Source organism: Schistocerca serialis, chromosome 8 (assembly GCF_023864345.2).
Source record: "Schistocerca serialis cubense isolate TAMUIC-IGC-003099 chromosome 8, iqSchSeri2.2, whole genome shotgun sequence".
NCBI lineage: Eukaryota > Metazoa > Arthropoda > Insecta > Orthoptera > Acrididae > Schistocerca > Schistocerca serialis.
The window spans coordinates 205,535,730-205,553,608 of NC_064645.1; the positions used below are offsets into that span (position 1 = coordinate 205,535,730).

The following is a 17,879-nucleotide window of genomic DNA, read 5'->3' on the forward strand; positions in this document are numbered from 1 at the left end:
CTATTGCATTAGTTAAGTAATTATGGAATTAGAGGCCAGTCTGAAAGGTGGAGTCAGCTATACCTCAACAATCATCAACAGATTACAGAAATAAAATCTAAAGACAGTGAATCCAAAAAGATTCTAGTTTTTGCAGTAATAGGGCCTATTCTATTTCTGCAGTTCGTAAATGACTTGGCTGATAAAATACATGCTGAAACCACAGTACTCTTTGAAAAGGACACTAATATTTTAATTAAATCACATGGTGAGGAAAATGTGCAGGAAATTACAATATTAATAGCTTTGCACAGTACTTCAGGACCAATAGGCTCATCATAAATTCTGAAAGAAATTGTGGCAGTTAACTTTCACATCACACAAACCTCAATCTTGTAAACCCGGTTTTCACCATTTAAGGAAAAGATGTCTCAAGTGTGTGTCATACAGAATTTTTAGGTATACCATTCATGAGGGTTTGAAGTGGGAAATTTATCTTAAGAATTAATATAAAAAACTTAATACACTTACATTTATTGTTGTGATTCTCACTCAAAATATGAGCTGCTTACCAGTGGTGACAATGGCATAAATGACAGTATACTGTCAGCAAATAAGTACAAAATAATTTTTTGGGTGAATTCCACAGTTCTTTTAAAAAATTAAAAATACAGAAAAGATCAGCAGAATGATAAAGAAAGTCAAATACAATTATTCCTGTAGACCCCTTTTTAAAAGTCTGAAAGTACTGTATCTGCCTTCTTTGTATATATATATGAAATACTGATTTTTACCAAATGGAGCCTCTTAAGAAAAAAACAACTTCTTCAAATATAACTATTATATAGAAGCTTATGAAACTAAGCAGAAGCTGATCCTACACATAAACACAGAAAGTACAAAAGAAATAATGCAAAATCCAGGATGGAAGTAAAAATATTATGAAAATGATAGTTGCTACTCGCCATATAGTGAAGATGCTGAGTTGCAGATAGGCACAACAAAAAAACTATAAGAAAATGAACTTCCATCCAACAAGGGCTTTGTCAAAAATAGACAACATGAACATACACACATTCACACAAATGCAACTCACACACACATGACCACAGTCTCTAGCAACTGAAACCAGATTGCAAGCAGCAGTGCACGATGGAAGAGGCAACCAATTGGTGGGGGTAAGGAGAGGCCGTGCAGAAAGGGGAAGGGATAGCCGGGTAGGGGTGGCAGATAGTAATAAAGTGCTGCTTGTGGGAATGTAAAGGGCTGAACTGGAGGGAGGGTAGGGCAGCTAGGTGCAGTTGGAAGGTTAGATGGGTGGTGGGGGAGAGGGTGGGGAGAGGGGGTAGCAGAAAAGGAGAGAACTAAAAAGACTGAGGGTGCTTTGGTGAAATAGAGGGCTGTATAGTGCTGGAATGGGAACGAGGAAGGGGTTAGATAGGTAAGCACAGTGACTTAACGAAGGCTGAGGCAATGAGAGTTACGGTAATGTAGGTTATGTTGCAGGGAGAGTTCCCACCTGCACATTTCAAGAAAGCTGGTGTTGGTGGATACAACGGCATAGGCTGTGAAGCAGCTTTGTGTTGGGTGGCGTGCTCAGCAACGGGATGGACCAGCTGTTTCGTTGTCAGTTCGTCAGTGGCCATTCATGTGGATAGATATCTTACTGGTTGTCATACCCACATAGAATGCCGCACGGTGGTTGCAGCTTAGCTTGAAGTTCACTGTGAAACCATTCATGGGATCTCTGAGCTAAGTGGCTACCACTGTGCTGCATTCTACATGCACGTGACAAACAACATACAGTCTTGACAAAAAATAAAAGCACCTACAGCTGTCCTTATGATTTTATTTTATTTTGTCACTACCAGTTTCAACACTTCATTGCTTCATCTTCAGGCTATTTTGATGCGGTACAGGTTGATACGATCCCCATGCATAACCCATCAGTTGCCAGCATTACTGGATATGCATATAATGTGTCAGCACTCCAACCATGAAGTTGATCAAAATTAGTTGTTCTGTGTAGATCCTGCAATAAATGTACCTCAAAAATGACTTCAAACATTGTGTATAATTCATATGATGTGAATTTGAAGTTATTGTATGCAGTATGTGCAATAGGAAAAGGAAAAAAGCCTGCTCAAACGTTTTGTGGTTTGATGGACCGTCCTCCTCCTCCCAGTAGGTTCAAAAAGTACATAAAAATACTTTTAGGTGCCTTGACAGTTGTGTCTAAAGCATCTATGAAATGTGCAGTAGAAGAAACACAAATGTTAGTGAAACCAGGGACATTGCTGTTGCACTTGATGGGACGTGGCAACGTCAATGACATCATTCCTTGAATGGTGTTGTAAATGCTACTTCTCTGGAGAATGGAAAAGTTGTTGATGTTGAATGCTTATGTAAGTACTGCCACACCTGCCATGGTAACAATGAAGGACATATTGAACATCAGTGTTCTACGAATTATGATGATTACAGTGGAGATATGGAGTGTGATGGAGCTCTAAAAATATTTTAGAGGTCAGTGCCCATTTATAACATTAGATATACAAAACTGGAGTGTTGTGGACATGTACAAAAGAGGAAGGTTGCTATATTGAGGAAGCTTCAAAGAGAAATGAAAGGAAAGTTGCTATGTGATGAAAGATCTATGTCTGGCCAAGGCAGATTGACAGAAACTGAAATAGACCTTCTTCAGAGTTATTATGGACTGACCATTAGATGAACTGCACCTTTGAATGATGTTACAGCAATGAGAAAAGCTGTATGGGCCACCTAATTTCACATTTTGTTCGCAGATGACCACCCTGTTCACGGACTTTACCCTAAAGGAGCAGGTTCTTGGTGTGGTTACCAAAAAGCAAAAGAAAGTGGTCAAATATACCATTATAAGCATTCTCTTCCTGAGCCTGTTATGAATGAAATAAAACCAATTTTTAGAGACCTGAATGACCCTGTTTTGCTCAGTAAATGTCTTCATGGGGGTACTCAGAATACAAATGAAAGTTTCAACCATTGCGTATGGAAAAGGTTACCCAAGAATTGTTTTGTAGCACTAAATACATTACAAGTTGGTGTACTAGATGCAATGATATGTTTCAGTGACATAATGATAGAAAGGTTGGAAGTCCTAAGAAATTTAGACATAAAATGTGGCTCTGATATGGAAGATAAATTGCTTGCATGTGACAGACAACGGGTGTATGAAGCTGTAAGATTCACTCTTCAAGTTACCAAAGAAGCAAGAAGTGCTAAAAGGAATGTCAAGAGGAAGCTTGAAGAGGAAGAAATGCTGCAAGATGAAGACTGTGTTTTTGGAATGTTCTGAGGCACAGTTTAATTGGACTCGTATCTACATTCACAATTTCCCACAAGTTGTATTTTTCAGAATAGGTACAAATATTTCCTAAAGTTTATAAAGCTTTGCTCTAATTTTTTCTGTGACTTTCAATAGTCCATACTTATGGAGTAGACGTAAGCTTTATTGAAGAATCAACTAAATTATAGAAAAAATAACCTTTTTATCAGGAAAAAAATTATAAAAATTAAAATATAAGATGTGGTATTTTTTATCCTTGTAATAAACATAAAAGGTGGAATTAAGTAGGTTGGTACCACAGCCATCATGTCATGCATATCTGGTAAAAATTTGGTCTCCTTCAATTCTATAACATTGGACTAAATGGGACCTCAATTTGAGGAAGCATTTTGGAAAAATAAATTGCAGCAATTTTTTGTAATTTTTTTAATAACCCTAGCAGGTTCAAAAATATTCAAACCATTTCTAATTTGTTTAGAAAATGTGCTACATTGGCTGATATCAGCTAACAATCTGTAAAACATATACATTATAAACAGTGCCTGAAAGAAATAGTGTTAATTTTTACATAATATTGAGCTGGAAAAGTACCCTGTATCCTTAATAACTGCTGCTATCACATGCAGAAACAATGTAGTTTGTCAGTTTATATTATTAATTGTGCCTAATTTGGTTGTGTTGACCATGTAGTTACAATGTGTACTGTAATTGTAAATTAATTGTGTTTACTCTTTTCCTGTATCATATGAACAATCAATGTGCTAAAAATGATTTCTTGGAGCAAATAAAATAAATAAACAAAAAATAAATAAGTCACCAATGCTTACAGCATGGAATGAGAGGTACCTTCATCTGTGAAAAGAGACTGAAAGGTTGGAAGATCCCTCAGGATCTTGTGCCAAAGGAAATATAATGTTGCAGGGCATGAGGGAAGGGTTAGCAACAAAAGAGCTCTGCAAACCTGAAAGAAGTGTTAGAGAGATATACTGATAAGTGAAAGATGAGAGAAAAACACAAAACAATAGAATTACAAGTGAGGCATTTATGATGGGTGGGGTATTATTGGTAGTGTTTTCATGTAGTGTATCAACATCCACACAAATACCTTTCCACAAATGCCAATGCTGCCAGAACAGACAGTGTCTGTCTTGCATGGAAAGACTTGACAACTACCAAATTTCAAGCATTTTTAAGCTGTATTAGAATATGCAGTTGGGCAGCAGTGAAACAGAGGTTGAATGAGGTAAATATTCTGAATTTACATACATACACAGCAAACCATTGTGATGTGCATGGTAGAGGATACTTAACATTTTACCAAATGTTAGGGTTCATTCGTATTCCAACTGTGTATGGAGTTCAGAAAGAATGTGTATTTAAATTCCTGTGTCTATTATCTTTGCAAGTTCAGTATGGAATCTGATAGGAGTTCCATGGAGACTGAGACATTGTACAGTTTTAACAGTTTCAGTTGTTTCTCAACACCAATGACACTAATATCTATTCCAGTTATTTTTGCAGTGGTACTACAAGAATTAAGTTGGGACAATATCCTGGATTTTCCTTTGTAAAGGATTAATTGAAAATAGGGTTCATTTAGTTTCTGACTCGTCCATGAGTGTCTGGACAAAATGTTTTTGTACCACCAACAGCCTTTACATGTGATCTGAATTTATTCGGCCGTTGTGGAGATCTTTTGATAATATTCTGTACAGTAATTCTTGAAGGCATCACACATTGCCCTGTTGACAGCTAAATGCGTTTCATTGTGAATCTCTCATCTATAGCTCTTTTGTTCATTTTTCACCTATTTGTGGTAGTCTCTGGTTCCTTACAAGTTTATTTACAGTGACTGTATTCCATGGAGGATCCCTCCCATCATGAACTGTTCTACTAAGTACATACAAGGTGTGTTCAAAAATTTCCTCAACTTTGTCCACAAAATTTTTATATGCTCACCTTTTACATTATCTTCTCCTTCAAAATACTCTGACTATTGATAAACTGCTCACAACATCATTTCCACTTCTGGAAGCAGTCTTGGTAAGCCTTTGCTGGTTTGTGTAATGTGCTGTCTGCGAATTTTCTTTTATCTCATGTATCATTGCAAATCTTTGTCCTTTCAAGAGGGTTTTCTGCTTTGGAAATAAAAAAAGTCTGCAGGGGCCAGGCCTGGAGAGTACAGAGGATGAAGCAGCACAGCAATTTCGTTTTTTGTGCACTAGTCATGCTCAAACATGGATGGGATGTGTGGGTGCATTATCGTGATGCAAGAGCCATGAACTGTCTCACCACATTTCAGCCCATTTCCTTCTTATATTTTCTTGCAGGCATTGCAATGCATCCTAATAGTACAATTGATCATCAGTTTGTCCCTGTTGTGCGAATTCATAATGAACTAATCCTTCAGAGCCAAAGGAAACTAACAGCATGGCTTTGACATTTGACTTGACCTGAGAAGCTTTTTCTGGTATTGGGGAGCCTTTACCAACCCATTGTGAAGATTGAACTTTGGTCTCAACATCATAACTGTTGACCCACGTCTCATCATCAGTCATGATTCTCTTAAGGAACATCTCATTCTCATTTGCACAACCTGAAAGCTCTTTGAAGATTGCGGGGCAAAGGTTTTTCTGGTCTTGACTCATGAGCTGTGGGACAAACTTGGCAGCTACATGATGCAGTCCAAGATGTTGTTTTAGGATTTCATGACATGAACCAAATGAAATGTTACATTTTTCTGCAATCTCTAGGACAGTCAGTCTTCAAATGGCATGCACATTTTCATTGATGTTTCTGACATGAGCATTGTCAGTTGATGTCAAAGAGCGTCCTAAACAAAGGTCATCTTTAACTTCCATCCAGCCATTTTTAAACCATGTGAATCATTCGTAACAGCTTAAGCACTCGTCATCGTAGGCTACTTGCATCATTTGGTGTGTCTCTGTAAAGGTTTTCTTGAGTTTTGCACAAAATTTAAAGGACATGCATTGCTCCTCTGACTCTGCCATTTTGAATTACACAAACTGTGTGACACAACATGCTACTCAATACAGCACTGAACAATAACTAACAGACATACAACAATGAAACTTCTGGCCGTTACACATTAAACACAGGCACGTGCAGGGATGCCAACCGCATTTGACTCCAGCACACCATTGGCACAAAATTACTAATGTTATGAAATTTTTTGAACAGATGTCATATCTGTCGAGTGGATTACCAACTATTCTTTTAAACTTGAGCCATAGTTGTTTCACATGCCCTTGTCCAGAGCTAAATTTGGCAAATTTATCTCTTGTAGGAGAAGAGCAATAGAATCACATCCAGTCATACTGTATTTTAGCAAGCAACAATCTTCATGTTCATCTTATGGTAGTATCAATCTGTATGAGAGAATACTAACCATTGCACCAATTTGACTGTGCAGCTTACTGATCCTCTTACAATGTTTATAGGGTAGAGCATGCGGGAGGCCCTGGTGGTCAGTCTTCCATGGAAGACACAACAACCACCACAACTGCATCAGACTCCCTCAATGCTGACTTGGAGGTGTGTGGGATTCTGGGCACCAGCACGAGCACTGCCACTGAGGAGGAACCAGACCCCGACCCTGAGGCTGCAGGGCCCAGCACAAGGTGCCTGCCATTTCTTCTCCTGTAATCTTTATACAGTTGCAAATCTACATACATAATGTTCTTCTTTGCACTATTTCATGCTGCCATTCCTTACTAACAGCATTCTCCCTTTCCTAAGGAAGAATAGAGACACCATAATGAAAAAGAATGAATAAAATCTTCTGGGTTTCAAAGGTGCATCAACTGGAATAAAATTCTCAAGCTTTTGATGGTTATCTCCACCATCATCATCAGGAATAAAAACCACTGATTGCCAGGACTGGCATGTTTTCTGCTTATATGGGCACAATTGTAGCCTTGCAACAATCAGAGAGGGCCAAAATGATACATGCCCAGAAGGTATGTGGAGCAGTTCACAACAGCTCTGGCACACTGTAGGACCTAGTGATATCAGGTAGCACAAGAGGCCAGCACCACATTTGTAGCTGCTGCTCCTACCTCCCTACAAGCATCAAGAATCCATTTTTGTTTCCTTTTGATATCCAAAGCCTGCACCCATGCCTTACTAAGTGTGCGCCCCAGGTCTCTGTTAAAATTGCTGCTGTTATTCTACTTTCAGCTGCCTCCTAACGGAATCCCAATATGATGATGCATGAGCCAAGATTCTTGTGTTTTCAAACTGTTTTTTGTGCCACATGAGCCGTGTTCATCTAAACATTAAATTTACTATTGAGATGGAGAATGATGGCTAGCTACTGTTCTTGGATGTATTAGTTGCAGGCAGAACGCTTGGTTGGTCATCCAGTGTACAGGACATCAACACATGCTGGTTGCTATTTGAATGATGGTAGTTTTCAGCACTGTGGACACAAGAAAGCATTCCGGAACATTTTAATACACAGAGCAAAAGTTATTTCTAATAATACCACCTACAGTCTGAGCTGTAGTACTTGAGACACATGTTCAGAGAGAATGGTTATAGCAAAAGAGACACTGCAAATGCTTTCAGGTGTCACTGGAATCAGCAGTAGGGACCAAGCCAGCTGCTTTGCTACCAGACTGCAGGGCAACAAGCTGCGAGTTAGGACATATGCTGCAGAGGTATAGACTCATATGAGATATGCTGTGCCCTGTTAAAGATGACATAGCTCTTCATGTGCCCAGTGTGCATGGTGTCCTTTGCAAATGTGACAGCAGCTATATAGGTCAGTCAGCTCACACAGCTGCAGAGTGCTGTGCCAAGCAAAAATGACATATTAAACAAAGGAAGCTTGACAAGTCAGCCATAGCTGAACATTACCTGGAAAATGACACAAAATACAGTTTGAAAGCACAAGAGTCTTAGCTCATGCATCAACATATTGGGATCCATTATAAAGGAGGTGGCTGTGATCAGAATAAGCAGTAAAAATTTAACAGAGAAAATTTTAACAGAGGCTAAGGGTGCACACTTAGAAGAGCATGGGGGCAGGCTTTGGCTATCAAAAGGAAGCACAGGCAAGTGTTTGATGCTTTTAGAGAGATGGGAACAGCAGTTTCAAACATGGCACAGCCCCCTCGTGCCACCTGACATTACTCAGTCCTGCAGTGGGCTAGAGCTTCTGTGAGCTGCCCCACTCACCTTCTGTGCATGTGTCATTTCAGTCCTCTCTCTGATTGGTACCCAAAGCTGAAATTGCATCTGTATAAGTGGGAAACCATGCCAGTCCTGGAAGTCAGTGGTTTTTATTGCTGATAATGATGGTGGAGTTAGCCATTGAAAGTTTGATAATTTTATTTAAATTGACATGGCTGGAAACTGAGAAGATTTCATTCAGACGTACTGCCACAAAGGACTCCAAGAACAGTGAAAAAGAATATTAATTATGTATGGTGTGGCAGTCAACATATACAGAAAATCATCACTGTAAATGTACCATCAGACTGATAATGAAAATCTCTTATGCATTTTTGATGAGTCATGGATGAGTAAATAATTAATGCTATAATGACTTGAGAGCCATGTAGTGAACATATCTGCCACAAAAGCCTGCAGGATCACAGTGCTAAAATGCTTTGTCTGTAGATCAGACTTTTGGAAATATGTAGTGAGTGATCAGAGTGTGTAGCCACCTGTAGTCAAAATTTCCAGTTGCTGTTTTCTATACAGGCATAGTCATAAAAAAATTATGTATCATGTACTTAATTTTTGTTTATTTGCAGGTAGATGTCTGCAGTCCTGATACACATTGAAATGCCCACACCACAGTACAGTAACACACCACTGGAATAACAAAATTATGCTGCCAGGCAAAGTCAGATGTTGGAAAGAAAAAAGCCTTCTTCTTCTTCTTCTTCTGAAGAACACACACACACACACACACACACACACACACACACACACACACACACACACCACACCACACCACTGTTTCTGCAGCAGCAGGAGTGACCACCAATCTTCATTATACTCAAAAAAGCATATCACCACTTATTGGTAGTCATGTCTTCTTTTGAAGCTCTGTTTTACAGTGTGTTTGGAAACTCACTGTGCACTGAACTACAGATGTAGATTATGTTGCAAGTTGTAAGTGGACAGAACTGTTTATTCATAGATACGTGATTGTGTTTTAATTTGTCCTACTGTTATGTATCATTTGACTGTTTGGTTCAGTTGATTAAAGCTATTGAGTGTTAGATGTTCAATTTTTTTTTTTTTCAATTATGCTGCTTTCAATTGAGGAATGTATTTTTCCTGTTGAACGCATGTTCTGACGAGGTGATAAACACATAGATTTAGTTGAGGTTGCATTTGCCACAAAATATCCTTAGACAGCTGTCTTTCATCATAATGTGGTTCATCAACTTACTGAGAAATTTTGAGAAACAGGTTTAGTGTTAGACGCCGTATGACATGAAAGACCACTTAAACTAAGTGAACAGAAGTTTTTGGACATCTCTAACCCTATGCAGCAGAGCCCAGCAAAATCATTGCACTAGTTAGAGAAAGGAAAACATATTGCTCTTGCAACTGTGCAGAAAATGGTTAGGCAAATACTGAAATTGTTCCTTATGAGTTATAGCAGTATATGAATTGAAAGATGCAGATCATGAAAAGTGAAACCATTACAGAAAATGAGTGACATCTTTTATTAAGAGGAAAACCACTGATATTCTTGCTGTCATTGCCTATACAGATGAGCCTGTGCCAATTTTCTGCTCATATTAAAACACAAAACCCACACTTGTAGTCAAAATCCTTGTACTGTGCTTGAACCACCATTGCATGATCAGGAAATTGGAGTGTGGATAGCAATATGTAAGCGGTGCATCAGTGGACCTTTATTTTTTTAAGGAACAGTGAACTGTGAACATTGTTTAATTATACATGTTTTCATTGGCCAGCTAAAGGAGAATGAAATCAACTACCAATAGTTTCAACAAGAAGACACTACTGTGCACACAGCTAACAACACTATGCATCTTCTGGAAAAGTCTTATGGCCCCATTGCTTGTTGGACCTTACTCCACCAGTTGTTTTTTCCTTGGAAAGCTGCAAAACCTGTAGTGTAACACATTTTCCCATACACACTTTGTGACATAAAAACTCAAATAACAGCATATGTGAGAAGTGTATCACAATCATATCTGCAGAAAATGTTTTCCAGTAAAATTAAGCATGTTCTGTCTTGTATATATGCCAATGGTTATGATTTACAACATATGTTGTAACTGCACAGCAACTAAATAGTGCATTTTTGTCCAACTTGAAAACATTTGTGGAAATTAACTGTTACCTTAAAAATCCAGTGTTGTCTGTTTTGCATATTTTCATGTGTCTGATATGCATTTAATTAAAACAAGCTTTTTCATGATAAATATATCCTTTTTCATGCAGTGACTTTCTGAATATCTCCATAACTCATAATATGTACCTACATCTACATTGATACTCCACAATCCACCTTACAGTGCATAGTGGAGGGTACCACGTAGCACTATTAGTCGTTTTCTTTCCTGTTTCACTCACAAATAGAATGAGGGGAAAATGACTTTCTATATGCCTCTGTATGAGACTTGATTTTGGGGGTATCTAACCTTCTTGGTCCTTATGTGCAATCTATGTTTGAAGCAGCAGAATTGTCCCGCAGTCAGCTTCAAATCGTGGTTCACTAAATTTTCTTAATAGTGTTCCTTGAAAAGAATGTTGCCTTCCCTCCAAGGATTCCCATTTGAGTTCCTGAAGCACCTCCATAACACTTGTGTTCAAACCTGTCAGTAACAAACCTAGCAGCTCCCCTCTGAATTGCTACAATGCCTTCCTTCAATCTGACGTGGTATAGATTCCAAACACTCAAGCAATACTCAAGAATAGGTTTCACTAGTGTCCTATCTGCAGTATCCTTTACAGCTGAACCACACTTTCCTATATTTCTCCCAATAAACTGAAGTCAGTCATTTGCCTTTCCTACCACAATCCTTACATGGTTGTTCCATTTCGTATTTCCTTGCAGTGTTAGGCCCAGAAATTTAAACGCCATGACAGTGTCAAGCAGTACACTCCTAAAGCTGTATCTGAACATTACAGGTTTGTTTTTCCTACTCATCTGTATTAACTTTCTCTACATTGAGAGCTATCCACTGTTCATGACCCTAACTAGAAATTTGGTCTAAGTCATTTGTATCCTCCTACTGTCACTCAACTTCAACACCTTACCATACACCACAGCATCATCAGCAGACAACCACAGATTACTGGCCAGCTATCTGCCAAATCATTTATATATATAGAGAACAATAGCAATCCTATCATACTTCTATGGGGCACTCCTCGCAATTTCCTTGTCTCTGATGAATGACAGCCATTGAGGAGAACATACTGTGTTCTATAACTTAAGAAGTCTTCAAGCCACTAACATATCTGTGAACATATTCCATATATTCTTACCTTCTTTAACAGCCTGCATTGGGGCACTATGTCAAATGCTTTCTGGAAATACAGAAATATGGAATCTCACTTTTGCCCTTCATCTATAGCTCACGGAATATCATGTGAGAAAAGGGAAGTTGAGTTTCACATAAGCGATGATTTCTGAAATCTTGCTGATTCCTGCTCATAAGTTTATCAGTCTGAAGGAAATTTTCTTATACATGGGAGTCATCTGAACTTTTTTTCAGTCTCTTGAGACTTTGCACTGGGCTAGTGATTAACAATAAATGCAAGCTAAGTAACAGGCCAGTGCTGTAGAGTACCATCTGGTCTGTGCTGAATTGGAGGGTGGTGTCCAATGGTTCTTCATACTGATGATGGTCTTGATTATTTTGTAGGAGTAGACACATGTCCCAGGGCATTTCTTACAACATTTCACAGTGTATCAGCTTCAGGATCCAATGTTCCCTAATCACATATATGAAATATTTCCTGTGAAAATTGCAAGGTAAACAACGTTCTCAGAATCTGAATTAAAAGAGAGGGGGGGGGGGGGGGGGGAACAGAAATGTCAAAATGACCTCTTAATTTATATGAAGTTAAGTGAGAAGAATACTTGGCATTCTCTTAGGCGAAAGCAAATACTAACTCATCTTGGAAAAAAAAGTTTGAAAAAGGTCACTTCTCAGAGGGGGGGAGGGGGGTGGGGAGAATAATATTTTAGACTTTGTCAGATGTAATTATACTGTTGAATTTTGTACAAATACTATTTAGAAAAAGGTCACTTTAGAAAAAGGTCACTTCTCAGAGGGGGGGAGGGGGGGGGGAGAATAATATTTTAGACTTTGTCAGATGTAATTATACTGTTGAATTTTGTACAAATACTATTTAGAAATATTAAAGAAAAAATACTTATACTAAGACAAAATTGTAAAGCAAATATTAATGCATTAGGTTAACAAAACTAAAACTAACACTCAGCAGTCAGTAAATTTTAACTTGGATGCAGAAGATAATAAGATAAATGATTTGTTTTCTTATACACTTGACTTTCTAAAGTTACTCAATTTTTGAATGGTTAATATTATTTTGAAAACCATCTTTTCTGTTACTTTCATCATAACTGCAATATTATAAATTACGATGCCAATATCACTACTGAAAAATGCGATACCATATCACAGAAGCAAGTCCTCTGTGCCTTTTTTGGTACTACCATGGCTTACAACACCATTTTACATTGTCAATAGTTCATGAAATACTATGTGCAGCACAGACATTACTAAAATGTCAAAGCATATGATAAAGTTCTGTGTGTTACATAAGCATTACGCAATTCCAGGATACTAGATTATGTGTATAGTAGTTCAAATATAAGTCCTGTGTGCTAAAATAGCACAACTGTTATTTGGAATACCATGTAGTGTGTTTAAACAAACAGACAACCAAAGTCACTATCAGTTTGATTCCACTCATGGTTTAGGATACTATACAAGATCAATGAAATAACTTATATTTATAAGCACTATGGTGAGTATCCATAGAACATGTCATGTAACTAACAATTAAAGCACAAAAATGAAAATTTCCTTTCCATATCATGGGGTTGTCTGAAGTTTACATATCATTTCTGGTTGAAAATTTACTTAAAGCTAGATAGAACTGGAAAATGCCTTCTTAGGTAATACACAAAATTATATACTGCACACACATGATATTATGAGTCTAATTTTGGGAAACAAGTGCCTACAGATTTCAATACTCTCGTGATATCTTTTACACTCTTCAGTGAAGATAGGATTTGTTTGTTTCAGAGTTCTGTGACAGACATCTATGTAAAATTGCATGGTGCCTTCTGCACTGTTTACAGGTAGTTCAAGGACAAAGAATAGTATACATATATTACTAGTTATCAGACAGTATCTTCAAGGTATTTACAGAAATATTAAAATACTGTATTATGCAGTTTTTTTATGGGGTATGGGTATAGTATTCAATGGCAAAGTCGTCTTTGTACCAGTTAGTATCTTTCAAGAACTGCCCCCATACTCATAGTTGGTTACATAAATAGCAAAAATCAAAGAAAATGTGTAATACCACTAACATATTTACAAGTCATTGTGTGGGACATGGTTGTGTTGAACACTGAAAAAAACTAGAATTTCTGTACAGATAAATGTTGATCATTACATGTTTCAATAAGTCGCTGTATGGTTGTAACACTTGGTGCACATAAAGCACAAGGTAAATTCAGTATAAAGTCTCCTATCTGGGGTAAAATATTTCAAAACTTAGTATATACCTCACCATGTTTTCAGAAAAGTAACAAAATAATTCCCCCTCTCATTAGTTTTTCAGAAACAGTAATGAAACAGTTATACCATACATCTCAAGTATGTAGTCTGATACAATAAGTAGTTCAATTTATAAACCTTTGAGTACTGAATATGTCAACCATCAAGTGGTCAGATGTGTCTTCCAGACTTACCTTATATGATTCAATGTAAGTATAAAAAATTTTGTAAGTTCAGAAATAAACAGTTTTCATTTCTCATTACCTTTCAACGGTGTACAAGTATGTAGTGGTGTATAGGTATAGTTGTTAATTCATTAAAACATTCTTCAGTTTACTTCCTACTTTCAAGTGTCATGTTCTTCACATTAATTACCAACTTGATGCTTAATCAATTTTCAATGTACAGCTTTCTGACATGTTGCTTAATTACAGAAGATGTCACACTTCACCTAGAATCAACATTTCTGCATAAATATGTATAGTATTTACTTGCATCTGTCACTTCAAATAAAAAACAACCTACATTACAAACCTCACTGACTGTGTGTGTCTTTCGTAAACTTTCTCCACAGTAAGAAAAAACAGGGTCCCTGACCAGTCCTTACCTAACATCATTCTCCTCATTACATCAGTAATACATCAATACCTCATTAAATTCATCAAATATCTCTTCAATGCATCAACTTAATAACTCCACCTCATATCCTCATATCACTTCACTACTGCACTAAATACTCCATAGTAATAATCCTAGATCATGAGGTCCGAGGTTCGATTCCCAGCTGGGTTGGGGATTTTCTCTGCCAGAGGACTGCGTGTTTGTGTTGTCCTCAACATTTCATCATCATCATCATCATCATCTTCATCATCATTCGTGACAGTTTCTTGATTGGATTGCATGAAAAATTGGACTGGGTAAAAATTGGGACTTTTTACAGTGCTGATGACACAGCAGTTGAGTGCCCAACAAACCAAACATCATCATCACCATCATCTTAATAATCACCTAAGAAAAGTCACCTGCTTCATCTTAGGCAATAGATCAACCTCACAAAATAACATCACGTAGCAGCAGACCTCACAACTGATATAGCTTTTCTTCTATAACAATAGAAAAGACATTACACTATTTATATGTTTTATTACTTTACTGTATGTAATCATTAAATTGCTTGCACAACTAATTACTATATACAATCATATTATTTCAACATAAGGGTCAGAAGGGTAACACTCCCAACAATCACTTTATTACTTTCCAATACACTTCATTAGGCAACTGTACTTTCACTTGTTACATTGTACAAACGCTTTGAAAACTAGTGCATTACACTAAATATCTCAGGTGTACTCTTCTACTAATAGCTATATATATATCCCCTATACTTCCTCAAAACTTACCAAAAATTGTGTATACATTGTGTACTAATCTCATTACTCCTGCAGTTATACAACCTTTTACACTTACATGTTTACTGGTTACTCAGGGTGTTGAACATAATTTGATATACTTGTACATATTGTAAAATTCCATTACCTTACCTTTTCGGTATACTCAAAAAACTTTTTTTTCTCAACTACCTAACTTCTACAAACTAATGACACAATAGGAAGAAGAATATGTGACATTGCCACTGAAGAGTCCCAGACACATCTTGGAATTCCATACTTTTCTGCAAATTTTGAAAAGGTGGCAATATTTCACAAACCTAGGAGTTTTCTAGACTTTGGGTATACCAGTCTATTTGCATTGAGGTGGAGGATTTCAACTACTTCAAAGCGTCCAATGTAAATATGGAAGAATTTCTTATTTCAGAAGTGGGGGATTTTGATCCATCGTGAATCTTAACAAGGAGCAATTCACCAAGATTTATCTGAGTGGTTTTTACTTCATTCTCATGTCTCTTTTTTCTAGCATCACCATGTTTCGTCATTATCTTTCTAACAATTTCTTCTCTTTTCTGGACTGAAACGGGTGTACAAGTTGGGAAATATATAGATTCATTCATGAACTTTGGTGGATTCCTATTAAATATAACTTCGAAAGGGGAAAAACCTGTACTTGAGTGTTGTAAACTATTTATAATGTCTTAAAAATCTGCAATGTTTTTAATCCAGGATGTATGTTTATGGCTACAGTATGTTCTACACAATCTCCCAATCTCTTGCATGCTTCTCTCTGCTGGGTTACTAGATGGATTATGGGCAGATATTAAAATGTGTAATTTTTGATCTTGGAATTGTGTATCTCCAATTATTTGCAATGAATTGTGACCCATTATCTGATAAGATGGCTTCATGTTTACCTACTGTAGGGATATACTTGTTTTCAACTATTAATGCAGTTGCATGGTTAGTGGATTTCCTAATAGGTTAGAGTATAATAAATTTTGAGAAAATGTCTACCATCACTATAATATAATTATATCCGCCTTTTGATGTGGAGAGGGGTCCATAAAGATAGGCAGCCACGAGACTTGATGGTTTTTCAGGTAAAATATTCTGCATCAAACCTTGACTAGTTTGGCAACTCACCTTTAATCTTTGGCAATTATCACTACCAGCAATAAATTTCTTAACATGTTTTGAGACACTATAAAAATAAATGTTTTCTAGTAGTTTTTGTAAACATTTTTGTGCACCAAAATGTCTTTAGCTCTGATGAGGACAACTAACTAATTTTTCAATAAATTGTTCTGGCCAGCCTAATTTCCAAACATCTGAGTCATCTTGTGTTCTACGAAACAGTATACCTTTGAGTACTTTGTAAAATTTTGCTACTTTATCTTCACCTGGCTTTCCTAATAGGTTCTTAACTAGTTTCCAATTGTTATCATGAGTTTGGTTCCTTCTGATGTCATCACAAATTGCTTTAATAGTTTACTCACCCTTTACTCCTTTCATATATGTAAGTGTAAACTCTTTCTCTTTCATCATGAATTATTTGGTAATTACATACAGGTACTCAAGATAATGCATCTGCAATTTTGTTACCTGAACCTTTGATGTACCTAATTTCATAATCAAATTGTTGAAGAAACATTGCCCATCTGGTCAAGCACATGTGGTACAACCTACGAGGGTTGCCCAGTAAATAATGCCCCATATTTTTTTTTTCTCCGAAATAAAAAATATTAGAAATGTGACACTTTAGGTGCGAGTTATTTGAAGTTTCCCGCGTGTGTACGCAAAGTTTCAATTTCCTCCGACAGAGAGCGGTGGTGTAGGAATGTTCTAAAATGGCGTCTGCAGGTGACATTCGTCATAAACAACGTGCAGTGATTGAATTTCTCATAGCAGAGGAAGAAACCGTGGACAATATTCATAAACGCTTGTGCAAAGTCTACGGAACATCTGCAGTCGATAGGAGTACTGTTGGTCGCTGGGCACTGAGGGTGAAAGCATCAGAGGGCGGTGCTGCGGAGCTCCGAGATTTGCCGCGGTCGGGAAGGCCTCCCATGGCTGTCACACCTGACATGTTGCAGCGGGCTGATGTTCTCATTCGACGGGATCGACGCATTACGACTCGACAGAGGCTTATGTCAAAACATTAGACAAACTTAAGCAGCGCTTCCGGCGCCTTGGGCGTCATGTTAACCCACAGGATGTTTTGATTCAGCATGATAACACTCGTCCTCACACAAGTTTGAGGACTTGTGAACACATCGCGAAAGTGGGTTGGATAGTGTTACCCCATCCACCCTACAGCCCCGATTTAGCTCCTTCAGACTTTCACTTGTTTGGGCCAATGAAGAATTTCATTCGTGGAAGACGTTTTGCCGATGACGA

General features: G+C 37.5%; 1 protein-coding gene across 1 annotated transcript in view; it reads left to right on the plus strand.

Annotated features, from left to right (window-relative positions):
- The window catches only part of LOC126416252 (ankyrin repeat and IBR domain-containing protein 1-like), a 567,140-nt gene that overhangs the window by 498,259 nt on the left and 51,002 nt on the right, over window positions 1–17,879 (plus strand). Inside the window, exon 19 of the mRNA XM_050083876.1 lies at window positions 6,766–6,945. Within this exon, the coding sequence (XP_049939833.1) occupies window positions 6,766–6,945 (180 nt within the window). The remainder of the gene's footprint in view (window positions 1–6,765; window positions 6,946–17,879) is intronic.